Source organism: Actinia tenebrosa, unplaced genomic scaffold (genome assembly GCF_029948245.1).
Source record: "Actinia tenebrosa isolate PJP-AT-01 unplaced genomic scaffold, QUT_ActTen_1.0 PGA_scaffold9__36_contigs__length_13948895, whole genome shotgun sequence".
In the NCBI taxonomy this organism is placed as follows: Eukaryota; Metazoa; Cnidaria; class Anthozoa; order Actiniaria; family Actiniidae; genus Actinia; species Actinia tenebrosa.
In genome coordinates, this window is record NW_028292586.1 from 11,752,648 (window position 1) to 11,770,588 (window position 17,941).

General features: G+C 39.8%; 2 protein-coding genes and 1 long non-coding RNA gene across 5 annotated transcripts in view; 2 read left to right on the forward strand and 1 right to left on the reverse strand.

The window, feature by feature from the left end:
• Nucleotides 1-17,388, forward strand: part of LOC148904848 (patatin-like phospholipase domain-containing protein 7) — a 17,832-nt gene extending 444 nt beyond the window's left edge. Inside the window, 21 exon segments of the mRNA XM_089024945.1 lie at nucleotides 1,281-1,336; nucleotides 1,338-1,413; nucleotides 1,854-1,917; nucleotides 2,956-3,070; nucleotides 3,508-3,561; nucleotides 4,206-4,346; nucleotides 4,647-4,694; nucleotides 4,884-4,921; nucleotides 5,004-5,081; nucleotides 5,428-5,471; nucleotides 6,431-6,543; nucleotides 6,925-6,988; nucleotides 8,422-8,474; nucleotides 9,289-9,358; nucleotides 10,427-10,543; nucleotides 11,061-11,209; nucleotides 13,012-13,124; nucleotides 13,749-13,788; nucleotides 14,149-14,271; nucleotides 14,894-15,235; nucleotides 16,125-17,388. Coding sequence (XP_088881071.1) covers nucleotides 1,281-1,336; nucleotides 1,338-1,413; nucleotides 1,854-1,917; nucleotides 2,956-3,070; nucleotides 3,508-3,561; nucleotides 4,206-4,346; nucleotides 4,647-4,694; nucleotides 4,884-4,921; nucleotides 5,004-5,081; nucleotides 5,428-5,471; nucleotides 6,431-6,543; nucleotides 6,925-6,988; nucleotides 8,422-8,474; nucleotides 9,289-9,358; nucleotides 10,427-10,543; nucleotides 11,061-11,209; nucleotides 13,012-13,124; nucleotides 13,749-13,788; nucleotides 14,149-14,271; nucleotides 14,894-15,235; nucleotides 16,125-16,187 — 1,961 coding nt within the window. The 3' untranslated portion in view covers nucleotides 16,188-17,388.
• LOC116308947 (uncharacterized) overlaps nucleotides 1-17,941 on the reverse strand; it is a 60,319-nt gene that overhangs the window by 5,825 nt on the left and 36,553 nt on the right. The gene's annotated exons all lie outside the window — the stretch shown is intronic.
• Nucleotides 1-17,941, forward strand: part of LOC116293686 (uncharacterized) — a 62,836-nt gene that overhangs the window by 1,268 nt on the left and 43,627 nt on the right. The window lies entirely within an intron of this gene.

Consider the following 17,941-nt stretch of genomic DNA (forward strand, 5'->3'; position numbering starts at 1 on the left):
GACATCATTTTGGTCGATTGAACCAATCACAGCGTTCGCGAGAAGATTGAACAGCCCATACAATCGAAAATACTATAAGGCTTCACCGTGTCGGAATCGACAATATAATGTACAAGCTCAGACGCAGTAAGGTCTCGGTCATGTTAGAGCAGCATTGGCTTTATTTTCCTCGCAATGGTGATTGGTTCTGGCAGTGTCGTTAGCCTTGCGTGACTGTGCCCGCGTCGTGTTATTTTCGTGTTCCTGGTTTTAATTGGATGAGATTAAATTCACAGCAATGCGATTGGTCTGGTGGCGTATCCCTGCCGTTCACAACCGTGTTCATGCCGTGCTTTTTCCAGTCCATACGAAAACTGCTCTACGTCACGTCCGTACCGTGTTTTTTTTAAAACAAGGTTTCGAAATTTGGCTATAGTTTTGTGTCAAAGCATAAGTCTCTTCTCCGCATTCAAAAAGCCCCTCTTACTGATTTGGGCGTCGGGTTTTTTTTTGACAGGTGTTTTGCTTCTCGCTGATTCATTTTTTGGGTGAGAGAATTACTTGTTCAGTACAGACGTGGAACGGTACGAAAGAAGCTCTCTAGGTAAGGACTCTCTATTGCATCAATAAGTACCCGGATGCCACATGTGTTACAGTCAAGGTCCGTGAGATTTCAAAGTGTTATTGAAGTTGTTCATTCTTTACTATACCACATTCTTGGTATTTGTAAATTGTTTAGATACTGATACAAGGCTAAGCCTGAGTAAATGAATCTGTAATCAAGAAACACAGCAGTAATTTGGAACTCGAAAAAGGTCAATTCGGATGTGGAATGTAGAGTTGACCCCATCCCCTCCCCCTAAGTGTTTTTTTTTTTTTCTCAGATAAGACCACTGAGGAAAATGCATTAAACATCTACCCCACCCCCCACCAACCTCACCGCAACCACACCCCACCCCTCTGCCATCCAATTTGTTATCCCTGTTGCACTTCTTATAATACACTCGACAAAGTTTTCTCAATTCTGATTGGACAAGAGGAGTGCAATTTAATCCCAAATTGTACTCTGTAGAGTTCCTCAGGTTGCTCAAATTTGTTGAGTGTATTATAAATGACAAAAACATCGCTCGTACCTATAAATTCCTTCGAATTGTACTCGAAATCGTGCGATTCCCATACAAACAATTGAGAGTTGCGGTACTATCTACATTTAAAGCTTTCTCGGTTTCTTTACTTTACAATACTGACATCGATCTAAACAGGTAACCTTAACGTTGTCTTTTTTTTTCTTGTGTTGTTAGAAAATCATCGGCCAGTAGACAATCAGATCTTTGGCGGGTCAAATCTTGGGACGGTTTGCACTTATTCCTGCCTCTACAAATGTACCTCTGGCTAACTTTAGCTTTGAATTAAGTCTGGCTTTGAATGCGATAGGTAAGTGGATACTTGTAGGAATAATCCTGTTCAAGACTCGGACTTGTTTCTGAGTCTTTCAATTTGCAGCTGCATAAGTTGCTTCATATACTGTGAGGATCAGCTTAATTTGATACATGTGGGTTAACAAAACGAGGTCAAAGCAAGTGAAACTATTGCTAACAGAAAGTTTACAGAAATATCGATACGACCCTAAAAAAACATTGGGAGTTATAAGCCTACAACTAGGTTCTTCCTTCGGGGTGTTTGTGTCGTTGAGAGTCTATTATTTATACTTGGGTTTTTTCTTTTCATTATTACTTGTCTTGTGATCTCTAGACTATCCTCTCATCTCTCCTTTTGGGGTTGCTATGTAATCCTCAGTCCCACCCCTATTTATACCACCTTTCTCCCAATAATGTCATGTCGTTTAACCCGTGTTCTTATCTTATCTTTTACAGGTACTACTTTGTTGTTAACCAGTAACTTCGTACGGAGTAACCTGGGTAGTTCTGCACTCGACAGGTAAACTCATTACAGCTTTCTGCTTGTATACACCTATTTCAAAAAAATATTGTCGGTCGGAGATCTGATATGGGCGATTTTTTCGGGATTTTTGTGCTTTCATGTTTTCTGACTAAAATACGAAAAATAACAGTTCTAACTCAAAGGTCATGCTTCATATTCCATCTAAAAGGAAACTATCGCCCCATGTAAGGGAATCCGGAATCCGGAATCTGGAATCCGGAATCCGGAATCCGGAATCCACGAAATTTTAGGCTTTGGAATGCGGAATCCAGCACTCTGGAATCCGGAATCCAGCACTCTGGGATCCGGAATCCAGGCCTTGGAATCCGGAATCCAGTTTATAATGGAATCCGGAATCCGCTACTTTGAAATTCAAAGTCTACACTCAAATGCTATCGCCTCGACCTAGACTGAGCCGATATTATAGCCCCTCCCCCTCTGTGTAATATCTCCACCAAGAAATCTCTCATCAGATGCTGACTTAATTGATAGACGATTATACTTATACTGGCAAGTACAATCAAATATAATTTTCAGAGAAAATATCTGAAATTTAACGATATGGAATCCGGAATCCGCAATACAAAAGTTTTGGAATCCGCAATCCAGACCCTTGGAATCCGTAATACTGAGTCTCAGAATCCGGAATACAGCGCTTGGAATCGGGAATCCACCATAAGTCCGGATTCCCTTACATGGGGCGAAAACTAAGTCGTTCGGCTTTGAATGTATATAACAATTTCCAGCGTCCTACTTGGTTTCAGATTTTAGAATTCAGGTCTTCGACCGACAACGTTTTTTGAAAAGACACACATATGATTCACACGTACAAAGAATTTCAAGACCTTAATATTGTTATTTCAAAGATAGAGTGCATACCATATGTCCGTGAAAAACTTTGTAAGAAATTGCACAAATTAGTAAGTTCAGTAGACCTCTCAGTAGACCGTAGACCTACAAAACTTGGCATTGTTAGTTACCTTTGTCACGTATATGCGGTATGCACTCTATTTATAGTTCGTGTTTTGTTTTCAGTATGAATGAATACCGTCTTGCAAGCTGGTTGGGACAACAAGAGGATCTTCATCGTATGGTGTTGTATCAGGCTGATTCTTACATGTCAGCTTGGACTAAAAGATGCATAAGACAGGCTAGTACTTGATCTTTCCTAATATACTAACATATTGCACATTACATAACACCCTAATGCCACCCCCCCCTCTCCCCCACGTATTGTCGTATTGCTGGGAGTTACATTCGACGTCATTTCCAGCCTCTTGCTGGGAGTTTCACTCGACGTCATTTCGTTCTCTTGCTGGGAGTTTCACTTGACGTCATTTCCTGTCTCTTGCTGGGAGTTTCACTTGACGTCATTTCCTGTCTCTTGCTGGGAGTTTCACTTAACGTCATTTCCTGTCTCTTGCTGGGATTTTCACTTGACGTCATTTCCTGTCTCTTGCTGGGAGTTTTACTTGATCCCAACAGAGAATATATGAGGTAGCCTGTGGAGGAGACTAGGTGTCCCTATAGGCCCTCAATGTACAATGAACAAGATACCAACAACATCCAATGGTTTTCCATCCACAGGCTGACTGTATACTGATTGTTGGATTAGCAGATGAAAACCCAGCAGTCGGACAGGTAAATCAACAGAATAAACTGCTTTTTAAAAAAGTGAAGGAAAATGAAAAAAGGATTTATGATCCCAACTTATACCATAACAACAATATAACTCGCGCTCTGACTGGTTAATTAGCGTGCATCCAACAATTGTTGGTGTACGCTGATGTGATCAAGTAGCGCGCGCTATGTAATGGAGAACTCTTTCGAAAAAAAATTTTTTATTTCGATTAACGAAGATTTTTTACGCTTTTGCTATGTTATAGAAGCATTGGTCATTGATTGGCATGCTTCCATCGAGTTATGGGTGCTCTTGGTTGGTTATTCAAGTATTCAAGATGATAGAGTCGGCTACGCCTCGTGCAACTCTTAAGTTTCTTGCGTGTTTAGCAACCTCCCGCTTGCACCCAAAACTTGATGGAAGCACGTTAATCAATGACCAGTGCTTTCGCCCCTCAACTAAACGATATAACTGTTTACATAATGGGTCCGACTCGATTGCTGATAACTTGTTGTTGTATTCAATGCAACACGTTTTGCGCCATTTGGCCCTCCAACCAACCATTGGCTAGCTCTTCTGTTCCAAATATAGCCATGCACGATTTTGCAGCAGTTAGCTGTTTCCCCTTTCTCACTCGTATTGCCAATTTTTTTTTTTTTTTCAGCTTGAACTTCAGCTAGAAAGCATTCAAGTGCGAGCCCAAAAGGAGCTGATCCTTCTTCATAGTGAGGTTGATAGCAATCACCGGATATCGGGTACAGTACAGTGGTTAAATGCCCGGGGGTGGATATCAGCGCATACACACGTAAGTTGTCAGACTTCTAAAGTCAGAGTTTGATGTCGAACCGTTTATCAGCCGAGCCATTCAACTAATTAACTTGTTAAACTTTCAACTGTTTTTCTTGCATGAAAAGTGAACGTCGACCCAGGTCTAGTCCCCCACGTATGCGCGTTATGGTCGTCACGCAACGTTCTCTGCGTGACAATTCCAGCAGTTGCGACGTAGAAGACTAACCTTGATTTGTCATTCTGTCTGCCTTTTCATTTCAATACATAAGTTCAGGTTGAACTTCTGTTTTTCAAAATATGAATGATTGATTTTTAGGTTCGATGCCAGAAGAAAATATTCAGTAAGCGTTTCCTATCTGATCGGGTAAGTCTCTTTTATTAATATTACATCATGTTTCGCCTTGTAGCATATAGTAGTAGCAGCATGGGTCGAGTTTCGCGAAATAAGGGTTTGCAGTTTAGTTTTTCACTGCAGATCGAAAATTAATGCGCTAAAGTATCTTTCTTTTCTTTTTTTTTTTTTTCTTTTTTTCTTTTTTTTTTTTATGTTTAGTATGCAAGAAATCCCGCAGCTTATCAAACCCCGGCAAGGTAAGAAACCGAGTTATCTGATGATAACTTTGTGATCTTTTGTCAGGGGCTGTTTGGCTTCATATGACCATTTCTTTTGTAGGAACTCCGACTTCTCTCGCCTCGCTCGTCGTCTTACTGGGACATCAATCGGCCTTGTTTTGGGAGGAGGTGGAGCAAGGTAAAGCACAATGACTAAGACAATGAAAAGAAACTGAGAAAGAAGCAATTTTCATTGCCCAAAATTCTTCCCACCCAGTTCATTCCATCCCTTCTATACTTTCTCGTCCTCTCCCCAGCTTAAATAGTCCCTTGCTTGAGCTTGCAATGATAGAGACCTTTTTTTAACACCTTGGACAATTATTCACATGTGTCTATCACGCTTCGATGCAAACACAAGGCTACTTTTAAAGATTACGTTGGAAACTGTGAAGGGGACTATTCTTGTCCGTTGCTCTAAAGGATAGAACGAAGCCAACCTTGCTTGTAATTATTTCACCTAATAAGTCTTGGTATGTTTGGTATAGGGGCCTGTCACATGTAGGTGTAATCAAGGCTTTAGAGGAAGCAGGTAGGTTATTTGATAAAGGTACTTTTAGGAATACAATTTAACAAGAAAACTATTTGTAAAAGACAACGTTTTGCTGTCATCCCGACAACATCATCAGGCCTGATGAAAACTGTAAACTGTACTCTGTAGAGGAGGTTAGGTAAATCATTATCGACATTTTTTTTTTTCACATTGAAAACAAGCAAGCTTTACAGCCATTCTCAATCACACGCGCCCTGTAGTGATTTTTTATGTCGCGATAAACAAGGTTTTGGTGGACGGCAATCGCAAGGCGTTTCCATGACATTGTCGGAAAACACAAAGCTATAAGGGCACGTGCCTATAGAATGTCATGGAAACGCCTACACTTGAAAAAATGAAATAGGCCTTTGGAAATAAAAAATCCCTAACCATTTCTGGCTATCTTTTTTATTAAGAAGGAAGTACTAAATGAAAAAGAACATTGCCTATGTTATCAGCTGGGTCCTACACTCTCACTCTGAAATCCCAAATTTTTAATATCCAAAAGGACGCTCGCTGGCATTGTTCGCGCTCAGACTTTCTTCTTACGATTTTAGTGCGCAGTCAAAGTAGCTTGCTATACTGAGTTTGATCACAGGAAGGCTTAGATTAAAGTGAATGGTGAAAATAAAATCGGAAAAATTAAATAATTATTTTTTTAATTCGAGATCAAGATAATGTCCTCGGTAATGCGAAAGAGCAAAAAAATTAAAAAAATGCACTAGAACATTTTTTTTTTCGCGCGCGCCTTTGTTTTCCTATATAATTCCCCAGTGGTATCTAATGTCGATCTTATGTATACTCTTACAAGGGAGGAAAAATCTCGTAAACGCAATACACTTTCAATCACGATTTTTCTGATACGTGAAGTTGAAATAAACCTTGGTTTACTCCCAAAGGGCACTGAAGGTTTTTTCCATTTTGTGTTCTTAATTAATTTGTTAATATTATCTTTGAAGGCATTCCCGTGGACATGGTAGCAGGCACTAGCATGGGGTCCTTCGTAGGAGCAGCGTTAGCTGAATATGGTGATGTGGCCAAAATGTGTCAAAAAGTGCGAGAGTGGTCATGGGTAAGAACATTGGAATAGAAACCTGCACAAAAATCTTATTTTTGTCTATTTTCAATCTTGAATTGTAAATGGTTTATACGTTTCTGCGTGTTGATCTGCTTGCTTGCTTGCTTGCCTGCCTGCCTGCCTGCCTGCCTGCCTGCCTGCCTGCCTGCCTGCCTGCCTGCCTGCCTGCCTGCCTGCCTGCCTGCCTGCCTGCCTGCCTGCCTGCCTGCCTGCCTGCTTGCTTGCTTGCTTGCTTGTTTGATTTTAGCGAACAATTTGGACTGCTCCTAGGGTTGCATGCCTCCAATTGTTAAAAAGTTCACTTTTAAATTTTACTTTCTTTCAGTTCAGATGTAAAACTCTAAAACTAACCCCTTATATTGTTGCTCGTCACAGGATATGACGTCTGTATTCACTCAAATACTCGACCTCACCTACCCATTTACATCAATATTTTCAGGTATGTAATAATTGTATTTATAAAATGTTATGAATGGGAAATATTGAAACAGACCTCTGGTGTAATGATTTCCCATTACAGACCACATGTCATTATCTTGATAAAAAGATTATTTGTATTTTCTCATGTACAACCGTTAAACAAAGAAATGATACTCTAGGGAATGAAACGTGAATAGCGCAGCGCACTGATTCTAAAAATAGCTTAAAGATTCAGACAAACATTGCATTTTGTTTAACCGCTACGAGGATTATACGAACCGATTTTATTATTTTTACTTAAAGTGCTTACACAATATTTTCTTTAAATAGTGAATAGTTGATTGTGAAAATAATTCGTCATTTGAACGTCGGGTCTTTGAGATACGAAGGTTTCTACTTTCAATATGTTAATGACTATGACGTAACATAAGGGATTTGAGTTATTTTGTGGCAACTTTTAATATTGAACGCTGGACATTTTTTGAAAACAAATTTGTAAGAACCTTTACGTGAGTCACGAGTAAAAGGATGATGCTTTTAAAATACTGTATTCCAGAACGAGTGCAGTGTTGTATATTAAATGATCCCTTATGTTACGTCATAGTCATTAACATATTGGGAATAAAAACCTTCGTATCTTAAAGACCCGACATTCAAATGACGAAATATTTTCACAATCAACTATTCACTATCTAAAGTGTCAATTCTGAAAATATTGTGTAAAGGCTTATAAGCACTTTAATGTTACAATAATAACCCATGTAAACTAAGATCAACTGCGATCCGGTGTGAAAATTATCTGCTGAAAGTTCACTTGTAAGTTTGTTTGTCCGAATTTCGCCTTTGTCTTCGTTTTTATGACGTCACGGTTGCGCTGCGCTATTGAGAAAACATTGCGCACTAGGTAAAAAGGTATATTGGATATAAGACAACTGTTATAAATCTCGCGTTCTGATTGGTTGGGAGCGCGTGCTTTATGAGGGCACACCGATCGCGCTCACTTTAAGTTGCGTCATTTCTATCTAAAATAACAATTATTGTAATTTGTATTTTATAAAATAAATAAAAAAACTTGCTTGCTGGGATGTGTGGAGTCATGAAGCACTTGGGAATTGACAGAACACTGGAAAAGTATTGAGAAGCACTCCACTAAGTGCCATACTTTAATTGTTCAATCTTCTGAGCAATTCCCACGTGCTTTATAACTGTACAAAGCACGCGCGCGCGTTTTCTATTCTCCAGTAGTAGAACACATTAACTAACTTAACGTTTTTAACGTTTTCTTTTTTTTTTTTTACTCCGACGAAGGACTAGCGTCCGAAACGTCAGTACGTTTTTTCATCTTTTAACGGTGTATAATTTACCTTTTCATCATTACTGTTTCATTAGAAACACCGACGCAGCTCACACTAGTTTTTAGCTAGTTATATCTTTTAACTTATTTCATCTTAGGTAACGGATTCAATGCAAGCATCAGGAGTTCATTCGGAGAAAGACAAATCGAGGTACCAAACACCGTAAAATGGTTTATCCCAAAAGAACAAATCCTTTACTCCTCGAAAATTGAGATTTTACAACTTAGACTAAGTTCAAACGTCGAGCATCACATGAGACGCACTGAAAACAATGTATAACAAGGCGATCGTCTTTTATGTCATTAGGGTCGGCTCATGTGGAGTTCAACGTTTGACCTTAGTTTTAGAGTCCTTCTCATTCCTCCTCGAAAACACGCGGAGTCGAAAGAGTTTTCCATCTTGGCTAACTAGGTTTTCATGGACGTCAATCAAAATGACCAGGGTAAAATACCATCTAGACCTCACTCGGCACCATCTCACACAGCACCATCTCACTCACCACCAACTCACCACCAACTCCCTCACCACCATCTCACCACCATCTCACTCGCCACCATCTCTCTCACCACCATCTCTCTCACCACCATCTCACTCACCACCATCTCACTCACCACCAACTCACCACCATCTCACTCAGCACCATTCTCACTCAGCACCATCTCAATCACCACCATCTCACTCACCACCATCTCACTCACCACCATCTCACTCACCACCATCTCATTCACCACTACCTCTCCTGTCTGGGGCTCGGATTTTTTTCCAAGAAAAATTACCTTGTAGAAACATACATCACATATTTAATAACTTACCAAGCACGAAAAACGTCTACCAATTCCTCGTTTTTCCTCGCAACGACGCCGATTACTTAATTAAGAAATCTTCCCTTAAGAGGAATCTTGCACGGACCCTAAACTATATGCAATGACTTCTGTCTTAGAAGGTTTCACTTTTACCATTCCAGGACTTATTGTTACCATACTTCTGTATAACTACCGATATCACCTCATCTAGAATGAGAGTACACACCGATGGTACGTACATACTAACAACTTATATTCGGTGGTCAAATATTGTATCATAATGAGAGTACACACCGATAGTACGTACATACTAACAACTTACCTTCGGTGGTCAAATATAATATCATAATGAGAGAACACACCGATGGTACGTACATACTTACTTACCTTCGGTGGTCAAATATTGTATCATAATGAGAGTACACACCGATGGTACGTACATACGAACAACTTACCTTCGGTGGTCAAATATTGTATCATAATGAGAGTACACACCGATGGTACGTACATACTTACTTACCTTCGGTGGTCAAATATTGTATCATAATGAGAGTACACACCGATGGTACGTACATACGAACAACTTACCTTCGGTGGTCAAATATTGTATCATAATGAGAGTACACACCGATGGTACGTACATACGAACAACTTACCTTCAGTGGTCAAATATTGTATCATAATGAGAGTACACACCGATGGTACGTACATACTAACAACTTACCTTCTGTGGTCAAATATTGTATCATAATGAGAGTACACATCGATGGTACGTACATACTAACAACTTACCTTCTGTGATCAAATATTGTATCATAATGAGAGTACACACCGATGGTACGTACATACGAACAACTTACCTTCTGTGATCAATTATTGTATCATAATGAGAGTACACACCGATGGTACGTACATACTAACAACTTGTATTCGGTGGTCAAATATTGTATCATAATGAGAGTACACACCGATAGTACGTACATACTAACAACTTACCTTCTGTGGTCAAATATTGTATCATAATGAGAGTACACACCGATGGTACGTGCATACTAACATTTTACCTTCGGTGATCAAATATTGTATCATAATCATGACAAAGCAAGAATGCACGTTGATTGCCTTGCTACTCATAAAACTAAATGAATGTCGCAGGCGCATGCACCATTATGAGATTTGCGCAAGCTGGGTGTTTTTTATTTGTTCAGCAATACTCCATATACAGCTATTTGAAATGATGTTGTAGATTTAGTGCGATCCTTATTAACTTGTCAGTAATGGTATTACTTCTATCGTCAGGTTCACTGTGGCGGTATGTTCGTGCTAGTATGTCTCTCTCCGGGTACCTGCCTCCTCTGTGTGACCCTAAAGATGGCCATCTGCTGCTGGACGGTGGATATGTCAATAATTTACCAGGTATCGTCTCCCACCCCTACCACACCCCTTCCTCTACCTCTGTCTTTCTCCGATTACTTGCCTCATCTATGTGGCCCTAAAGATGGCCATCTGCTGCTGCACGGTGGATATGTCAATAATTTACCATGCATTGTCTCCTACCCCTACCCCACCCCACCCTCTACCCAAAAAGAAACAACAACAACTAGAAAACTGGAAAATGCCAAACCGTGTTCACATAAACTATCCAAACCTTAGTTCAGAACTATATTGAAGTAACGTAAAACGAACTTAAAAAGCAGTTATAACGTACGCAGGGATTGGCAGAACACAAGAGAAGTGTTAGGAGAAACACAACGAAAAGAGCAATAACCTTTTATTTGGATAGCATTGAAGCAATAAAAACTGAGCGCGTGTGCAGTGTGCAGTTATAAGGCACTCGGGGATTGGTAGAGCACGAGTGAGAAGTGTTAGGAAAAGCACGTCGCAAATAAAATAATAGATTTTATGACCAATTTAAATCAATGTTAATTTTCAGCTGATGTGATGAAGAAGATGGGAGCACAGACGATTATTGCTATTGATGTGGGATCGGAAGACCATGGTGAACTCATGAATTACGGGGATCATTTATCGGGATGGTGGCTGCTATGGAACCGATGGAATCCCTTCTCAGAAACTGTCAGGGTTAGTGCAAGCATTGTATTTAACAGTCACTTGCCTGTTTTCTTATTTCTCTCTGGCTCTCCCTTCCACTCTCCCTTTCCTTCATTTTCTTTTCACACATGCCCGGCATTGGCCTATGGTGTCCCCTGTCCCGAAAGGACTGTCTCTACCATCCCTTGGGGATCCCCAACACATCCCCTGTCTATCCCTTGTCCCTGTTTTATCCTTTAGAATACCGGTGTCTTTCCTGTCCCCGAGTTCCCTGGGGATCCCCTTAGACATCCCTTTGCCGTTCCCTTGTCCCTGGCCTACCATTATCGCTACTAGTGTCGTTTTCTCGTTCGTTTTGTTGCTCATTCTCATTACTCGTGGTGGCCCTACCAGTACGCATATATGAGAAGTCACTAATTAGCACAATCCCGTCGATTTAACCCTGCAAAGGTCTTTCGTGTTTTGTTTTTTTTGTGTTTTTTTCCTCCCTTGGTAGTTCATTTTCACTGTTCGTGGTGGCCCCACCAGTACGCATATATGAGAAGTCACTAATTAGCACAATCCCGTCGATTTAACCCTGCAAAGGTCTTTCGTGTTTTTTTTTGTGTGTGTTTTTTTCCTCCCTTGGTAGTTCATTTTCACTGTTCGTGGTGGCCCCACCAGTACGCATATATGAGAAGTCACTAATTAGCACAATCCCGTCGATTTAACCCTGCAAAGGTCTTTCGTGTTTTGTTTTTTTTTGTGTTTTTTTCCTCCCTTGGTAGTTCATTTTCACTGTTCGTGGTGGCCCCACCAGTACGCATATATGAGAAGTCACTAATTAGCACAATCCCGTCGATTTAACCCTGCAAAGGTCTTTCGTGTTTTTTTTTGTGTGTGTTTTTTTCCTCCCTTGGTAGTTCATTTTCACTGTTCGTGGTGGCCCTACCAGTACGCATATATGAGAAGTCACTAATTAGCACAATCCCGTCGATTTAACCCTGCAAAGGTCTTTCGTGTTTTTTTTTGTGTGTGTTTTTTTCCTCCCTTGGTAGTTCATTTTCACTGTTCGTGGTGGCCCTACCAGTACGCATATATGAGAAGTCACTAATTAGCACAATCCCGTCGATTTAACCCTGCAAAGGTCTTTCGTGTTTTTTTTTGTGTGTGTTTTTTTCCTCCCTTGGTAGTTCATTTTCACTGTTCGTGGTGGCCCTACCAGTACGCATATATGAGAAGTCACTAATTAGCACAATCCCGTCGATTTAACCCTGCAAAGGTCTTTCGTGTTTTTTTTGTGTGTGTTTTTTTCCTCCCTTGGTAGTTCATTTTCACTGTTCGTGGTGGCCCCACCAGTACGCATATATGAGAAGTCACTAATTACCGTAATCCCGTCGATTTAACCCTACAAAGGTCTTTCTTTTGTTTTTTTCCTTCCTTGGTAGTGCATATCCACTGTTCGAGGTAGCACCACCAGGCCGTATATATGAGAGGTCACTGATTAGCAGAATCACTTCGGTTCAAATGATCTGCAAAGATCTGACCTGCGGTTGCTCTACTTCGTTCTCTTTATTCCCATCCCTCCCCCTCCCCCCTCCCCCTCCCCCTCCCCCCTCCCCCCTCCAATTCCTTGCGCTGTTTTGTTTCTTGAGAGAACTCTGCCAGGTTTGAAGAACAAGTACAGTGGGACAGCCGCGAACAGTGTTGTTAGCTTTTATTTTATTTATTTTTATTTTTTTTGTCTTTTGTCCCAGTCACTTCCACTCCCATTCATTTTAAAGTTACCTAACTTTTTTTTCTCCGTACGTTTAGTTTTAACACTAAAAGTATTGCTTGTAATGCAATTCTAGATCCCTGACATGGCTGAGATTCAATCCCGTCTCGCGTACGTCTCGTGTGTTCAGCAGCTGGAGGAGGTAAAGATAAGCAGCTACTGTGAGTACGTACGACCCCCTATCGACAGGTCAGTAGAATATGTGATGCGTTGGTCTTTACTTGGCCCGTAAACATAATTGCATAGTAGTAGACACTAATTCCATTATTTTTTTACCTGATTGATTATACAACTTTGTTTCACGGGCCAAGTAGTCACTCAGTAGACCATTTTCGAGTTCCAAATTACCGCTGTGTTTCTTGATTACAGACTCATTTACTCAGGCTTAGCCTCGATTTTGTGAAGAATATTCACGTCTTTCAGTCAAGATCCGTCAAGTTTCAAAGTGTTCGTATACACCGAATCGAAATATGGCGACTAATTTGAATAACTATTGATCTGCACTGACTAGCGACTGGCTAGCCTCTCATACATGTGAAAATGCTTTTATGTTTTCACGTGAACACGAGGTTGGTCAGTCGCTAGTCAGTGCAGAACAATAGTTATTCAAATTGGTCGCCATATTTCGATTCGGTGTATTGTTGACGTTGTGCATTCTTTACTTTACCGTTGGTATTTGTGAATATTTAGACACTTATACGAGGCTAAGCCTGCATAAATGAGTCTGCAATCAACTAACACAGCGAAAATTTGGAATTTGAAAAGGGTCTATAACAATCTGAAATGAATATCTGCATTGAAATTCTTCCACAGGTTTAAGACATTAGAATTCGGAAGATTTGACGAGATAGTGGTAAGTGTAGTCTTCCCCGCAGCCCTCGTTTAGTGTTGTAATCATTACTGTGCAGATACTCGAATAGGAACCGTTTTACTAGAATATTATCATTAACCAATCATTCAGTCCAATATTCTTAACCACCCAATCAGATAGCACATTGATAAAACAAGAGCGCGAGAACGTGATTATCTGATTGGCTAGCGTTTTTTATCAGTTCGATCTCTGTCTAGTTTACCGTTTTGGTCAGATTATTCAACTGTTTTGTTATTTATTCAAGGGATTTTGAGTAGTGTTGTTGCACCCCAATAATTCTTTTATTTTCATTTTCCATTATTTAATTTTGTTTTATCGCTTCGTTTTCTTTGATGACAATAGGAGGTAGGCTTCCAGCACGGCAAGACTGTGTTCGGTGAATGGAGCAATTCTAATCGCATACCAGAAATTCTACGCGAGCAAATCAGCAGATCACACATCTATGGTAATCAGAATCCTGACAAGGTAATTTTACCTCTCTCTATCTCTTTTGTTTCTTTCTTGTTCCTATCTCCAGTCTGTCTGACAACATATTTTTGTTGTTGATGGTGGTGGTGATATGTCTCTGTCTATCTCGGTGCTTGCTTGTGTTTTTAAAGCTGCCTGTTTTCATATCTGTGTTCTTGTTGACTCTTGTTTTTTTGTTGTTTTTTTTTTTGTCATTTATTTGCTTCTTGATCCGTTTACCTGTCTATCCTGTCTGTTTGTTAGGTTGGTATCTCTTTTCCCTCCGCTTAGTTGTTTGTTTATCTGGCTTTCTTTGTGTTTCTGTCCGTCATTCTATCCGTCCGTCTGTCCGTCCGTCCGTCCGTCCGGCCATCGCAAGATTCGTCCGTTTGATGTTGATCGGATGATAAAGGCCTCTAGTTAAGCATGATGAAATTTATACTTACATGTGCAGAATCCCTTTCGGTAGCTTTTTTAAAATGCTAATTTTCACAATTGGCTTGGTATTCTCAAAGGATTTTTAACTTTTTAATATAAAAGAGAGATTTTGAAAAGAATTGTGTATTTCAGGTTTAAAACCTCATTAGGTTGTATTATCTTAGTCTAAATTTCTGATACATGTATTTATTTTCTTATCTAGGGATCCCATTCCCATAAAAGTGGCCAGACGTTCACTGATCTAGCCGAAAAAATATCTCGTATTGACCCCCCTCTAAGAAGTCTATCCTACGAGGACTGGATTCCTCATGATGACTCAGATGTAGAGCTCAGCCCCAGCGCTCCCGAAGCTAGACATATGTTCCGAAGCATTTCCGAAGACGAATACGACGACGATGACATGACGATACGATATCGTCCGCGCACCGGCTCATTGTCAGAGCACGAAGATCTGTTAGCCCTTCAAGCGCAAGCCGAGGCTGTGGCAAAATTTCAGACAATAAAGGATCTCGGGTCTATGAGCGCAGATGAAGCTGGATACGAGGTAAATATTATAGTTGTCTCATAGCCGCCATTATGGTCGACTTACACGAAAGCTTTGGATAATGTTTCTTTTAATGCATTAACCAACATGGCGGCCGTGTCTTTTGTCATTTTATTTTTCGTTTCCACGTTACGTCATTCTAGTCTCCCCCACAGCCGCTTTCAGTGTCGTCACGCAACGCTTTCTCCCCTGCTACTCAGGGGAGAAAGCGTTGCGTGACGACACTGAAAGCAGCTGTGGGGGAGACTATACGTCATTCCGGCCATGCTGGTGGTATTTATTATTTAGTATCCATTATTAATGACCTCTCCACCGCTATGTCTTTTGACTCTTTTGGGAATACTCTTGGCTAGAGCTAGACAATGCCTATTACGAACACCTTGTTACTAGAAATCACTTTGTCATGGCTCCCCCGGGGGGGGGGGAGATTCCGGGGTAAAAGCATCGGGTATGCTCATCTTATATCTTTGGGGTAAAAAATATCGATTTGGTATCTTTTAGGTTGTTAAAAATTAAATTTAGAATTTCAGCATATCTTGGTATCCGTTTAGGGTATCTCTTAGGGGTTAAACATCGTCCAACCGCTCCCTTTTTAAAGGGATTCCGGTATCATTTAGGGGTAATTTTGAATATTTTCGACGAGCAGACAGACAGACAGACAGACAGACAGACATATTTTATTTGGCATTTTGTACAAAGTTGCACATCAACTTAGATCCAAATAAGTTACGAATATATACGTATGTGCATGTATGTGCATGTACGAGCATACCCGATACTTTTACGCGGGGACGAGGGGGGACGGGGGGGGGGGGGTTCTTGGGCCAATTTTATCTGTTAACCTACAAATGAAAGACTAAACATTCTTCTCTGTGTGCTTATCTTTCAGTCTGATAACATTCATCTTCGACGCCGCTTACTTGGCAGGGTAATGAGCGATCCTTCAGCCTAGAATACACGTTCCTTCCTTTGCTTTAATACAGTAAATGTCATTAACGTTGTCCACCGAAAAAAGACATTTACACATGTACACATTTACACATATACACATGTGCACATTTACACATTTACACATTTACACATCTACACATCTACACATCTACACATCTACACATTTACACATTTACACATTTACACATTTACACATTTACGCATTTACACATTTACACATTTACACTTTTACACATTTACACATTTACACTTTTACACATTTAGACTAAAAGAAATATCACGTGTTTCCTCGAAGGTTCTGGCATAAAACAAATGCTGAAATACCATTCTTCATCTTAAATCCTTACTAAATGGTCGGGGCATTCTGGATTTTCGATTCACGACTTGAATTTTACATTTAAAGTTCAGGCTGACGCACACGAGGCAAAGAATACATAATGAAGCACGTGATATTTCTTTTAGTCTAAATGTGTAAATGTGTAAATGTCTTTTTTCGGTGGACAACGTTAATGACATAGACTGTATCATGTTATTATACTAAGATGCCATAAATTATCCTTCCATCAGAAAAGACAGCTGTGTGCTATCGACTCAGTGTTCGGCTTGTGAGTGTGTGTTTGCAAGAGCGTGCGTTTTTTAGGCTTAAGCTTCCATTCTGTTTCGTTTCGATGTGTTGGTATGTGTTATATTAGTATAGGAAATCGCACGATCTCGAGTATAATTCGTAATTTATCAGTACGAGTGATGTTTCGCAAGTTTTCAAAGTTTGAGAACTTTCAAAACATCACGAGTATCTACAAATTCCACATTGTACGAGAAGACCGTGCGATTTTTTGGATTATGATAAACTTAACAAAATTGAGCAACTTAATTGGGACTCTACAGAGTACAATTTGGGATTTAATTGTACTCCTCTAGTCCAATCAGAATCGAGTAATTTTGTCGAGTGTATCATAAAGAGTGAACCGTGCGTGCTGTTTTGGGCTATTGTTTTGAACTTGTCGCTAAGAGGAGTCGGAACTATAAATGTGAATCTGAAACATAAACAGGAATCGTTTGATATTCAAAATGAATGATTTCGAAAAAAATAAGGGTTTTATAGATATGTATTATTTTTTACGTTGACCTTATAATGAATATATGAAACAATAAAATTTGGGAAATTATAACGAAAGAAATAAAGTTGGTAGAATTTGTTTAAATTATTTGGATATCATTCTCAACACTCTAATCTAGCGAAAATCTAGCCAAGTTTTTATTTTTATTCTTATAGTTTTATTTTATCTTTTTCTCTACCTAATTCACAGTAAAATTATTTATATTCGGTAGCACGAAGCAAAAATATGAAAAAATATATTTAGAACTAGCAACACGAATTCCAGCCTTTGCATATCAACCAAGCTAGCTTATATTACATTTAAAGTCATCGAATTACATTCGCTTCTAACCATAATTTTTTGGTTACATTTCGGGTAGGTAAATGATCATAAATAATGAAGTAAGATTAGTAAGTTCATACAATAGACCTCCGGCTTGGGGTAATGTTTTCCCATTTCAGACCACGTGTCATTTCCTTGAGAATAAAATTCTTTGTTTGAGCTGTATTCATGTGTCTTCTCATGTGCAACCGAGCGCAAACCTTAAACAAAGAAATGATACTCTAGGGAATGACATATGGTCTGAAATGGGAAAGCATTACGTCAGAGCCGAAGAGGTCTATTGAACTGTGTTACTTTATAGTTTGCCATCAAAGAC